The 2,871-nt window shown below is 53.8% G+C and overlaps 1 protein-coding gene across 1 annotated transcript in view; it reads right to left on the bottom strand.

The window, feature by feature from the left end:
- The window catches only part of usp34 (ubiquitin specific peptidase 34), a 47,800-nt gene that overhangs the window by 35,752 nt on the left and 9,177 nt on the right, over positions 1–2,871 (bottom strand). The window contains 9 exon segments of the mRNA XM_019889635.1: positions 1–118; positions 208–334; positions 414–576; positions 1,285–1,384; positions 1,459–1,572; positions 1,712–1,866; positions 1,983–2,065; positions 2,186–2,281; positions 2,806–2,871. The exon segment at positions 1–118 is cut by the window's left edge and continues 194 nt beyond it. Coding sequence (XP_019745194.1) covers positions 1–118; positions 208–334; positions 414–576; positions 1,285–1,384; positions 1,459–1,572; positions 1,712–1,866; positions 1,983–2,065; positions 2,186–2,281; positions 2,806–2,871 — 1,022 coding nt within the window.

The raw sequence follows: 2,871 nt of genomic DNA, 5'->3' as shown, positions 1-2,871 counted from the left end.
CGAACTCCTGCAGCTGCGCCTGCTGGTTCATCTGCTCCTTCTGTAGGTTCTCATACCAGTGGGTCACCTCTGCGCGCAGGTCCGCCACCTGGTCGCTGGGGTACATCTCGATCGTCATCTGCTTCAAAAAAAAAAAAAAAAAAAAAAAAAATCAAAAGTCATTCTTTCTTTTGCAAGATTGCATGAAAAAAAAAAAAGCCAAGGGACCTTGTCGGGCAGTCCGGCGGGCTGGCAGACGATCCTGAGCGGCAACGACTGCTTGTCGCTGAGCGCCTTGAGGTGGCTGCTGATGCCCGTGCCCTCGATCTGCCACTGGCGCAGGTGGTAGGCGAACCTGGAGGGGGGGTTGAGGGGGCGGACGTGGTGAGGAGGAGGCGCGATGACGAGGACTAGGCGGTCCAGCCGCAGATCACCTGCGCCTGAAGGCCTCCAGGTGCGTCTTGAGCATGAGCAGGCCCCTCTCGATGCTGGTCAGGCCCGACTGCGCGTCCTTCTCCAGGTTGGCCGACGCCATCAGCAGACTCTCCATGCACTTGCGGATGAACTCCTGCTCCTTCTCCAGGCCCGTCTTACCGGCTGGACACACACACACACACACACACACACGACACGGGAAACGCGCCGTCACTCGCGACATGACCGCCGCAATTGGCACAGCACGGCTGTCCGTGTGACATCATCTTGCCGGAATAGATACTTTTTTTTTTTTTCTTTTAAAGCCGCCAAAAAAAAAAAAAAAAAAAAAAAAAAAGCCATTTTATGCATACATTTAAATCAGGGGTGTCAAACATACGGCCCGCGGGCCGGAACCGGCCCCCCAAGGAGGTTTGATCCGGCCCGCGGGATGGATTTAAAAGTGGAAAAAAAAAAAAATGCATTCAAGACACAGAATGAATATTTTAAATAAAATGCAATTCGTGGATTATCCGCTAGGCGGCACATTGTTTTGATCACAGTAGAAGACAACATTGTTTTGATCGGGGAAGAAAACAGCAGTCTCGGTCTGTCACCGAGATAGACCCAACGCAGCAAATGATATGAAAGCGCCAATCAATGCTTCTTGAGACCAAAAACAAAGGAAAGAGATGATATTTTGGCGATTCATAGCACAGTATGGTATCATGTTAATGGTCCGGCCCACTTGACATCTACCGAGTCCGTATGTGGCCCACAATGTGAAATGAGTTTGACACCCCTGATTTAAATGAACAGATAGTGGCTAAAACCGGGTCGGCTAGGGATAATTGTCCCAAAGTGGCACGCGGGGAGCCACCGAATACTGACCGTTGATGTAGTAGGAGTTAATGTACTGGATGGCGGCGCGGCTGATGTCAGTCGACTGAGCCCGGAGGGCGATGCCCCACAGCTGGTCCATCCCGCAAAGCTGGAACGCACACGGCGAAACAGAGAGACGCTGGTGAGCGAGCGGCTGCGCGGGCGGGACGGGGCAGGACGGACCTCGCAGTTGCCGGCGTTGTCCAGGGTGCTGGTGGCCAGCCGGGCCAGGTTGCAAAGGTGCTGGAACAGGTTCAGGCCCGTCATGCTGATGGTCTCCGGCTTCAGCTGAGGCATCTGGACACCCCAAAATTCACACGGGGGGAAGGGCGTGAATACAAATTCATTCCTTCAGACTAATCGCAAAGATAGATATTGGCGCCAGGTGAGCAAGTCCCTTCCATTCGGTGACCTCGGCCGGCAACCAAAAGCCTACCTTCTCCAGGAAGAGGTGCTTGTACGTCTCCATGCCCATGGAGTGTTGGTCCTTGCTGCGCACCTGGTTGAGGAACCAGTGCAGGGCGTCGTCGTAGCACTCGGCATCCTCCACCAGGCAGTGCCACAGGATGTCCACCTGCTCCAGGCTCAGCCCTGAAGGCCACAAAACGGAGACGAGCTCGGCAACGGCGGCGAGACTTATGCGCAGCGACCCGCACCGGTGCCGAGCTCCCGACGCCTTTGGACAAAGCGGGAAGTTGGCGTCTTACTGAAATGGTCGGGGGATCCCAGCGTGCAGAAGACACACGTGAGGAACTGCAGGCGCACCTGGACCTCGGCACTGTGACTGTACCTGAAAAAGGGGGCGGGGCGCCACACACAACATACACGGGGGACATTTTGTTCCGCGGTGCGAGACGTGATCTTTTTGGCAAAAAGTGCCAAAAGAGAGGTTTGGCGCGGCAAGACTCACAGCGCAAACTTGTGGCGCTGCTGTCGGACCTCCCGGATGTAGTGTTGGAGGTTGTCGAAGAAGAGCTTCATCATGTGCAGCTCCTTCTCGGCCCACCTTGGCACCGCCCACAAACGCAAAAAAAAAAAAAAAAAAACAATTCTGAAACGCAGGACGGCGCTTCGTCGACATTTTCCACCAAGTGCCGCCTTCCAAAAAAATGCGCAGCTTTCCAGGTATAGCGCCATCGCGACCCGACGGTTCGACGCGGGAGATTTCATTCCGACCGTTATTTGGAACAGAGGTCCCCAAACTACGGCCCGCGGGCCGGATCCGGCCCGCCTCCGCATTTGGTCCGGCCCCCCTGAAAATACCACAAGAGTATTTTGATTTATTTTTCATCGACGTGGATTTGTCTTTGATCATAGAGTTGGGCTTTTGCAATAAAATGTTCCTTAGTTCTGAACCGTTTTCATGATTAACTATTAATTAGTAACTATTTCATAAACACAGATACAATAAGGTGACTCGATCTCATGGACAAATCGAGTCCATGAAAATGTCATTCGGGGGGGCGGGGCATCAACGTCAGGACAGGTCTGAGAACAGATGCGCTTGATTGGACTCCACCCGCTACTCACATGGTGATCCAGTGCGTGTCGTAGCTGGAGCCGAACTGCTGCAAGGGGCCGAAGAGCTTGGGCAGG

This window comes from Hippocampus comes, unplaced genomic scaffold (assembly GCF_001891065.2).
Source record: "Hippocampus comes isolate QL1 unplaced genomic scaffold, H_comes_QL1_v1.1 scaffold301, whole genome shotgun sequence".
NCBI lineage: Eukaryota > Metazoa > Chordata > Actinopteri > Syngnathiformes > Syngnathidae > Hippocampus > Hippocampus comes.
This window is presented reverse-complemented; position numbering and strand designations above follow the sequence as displayed.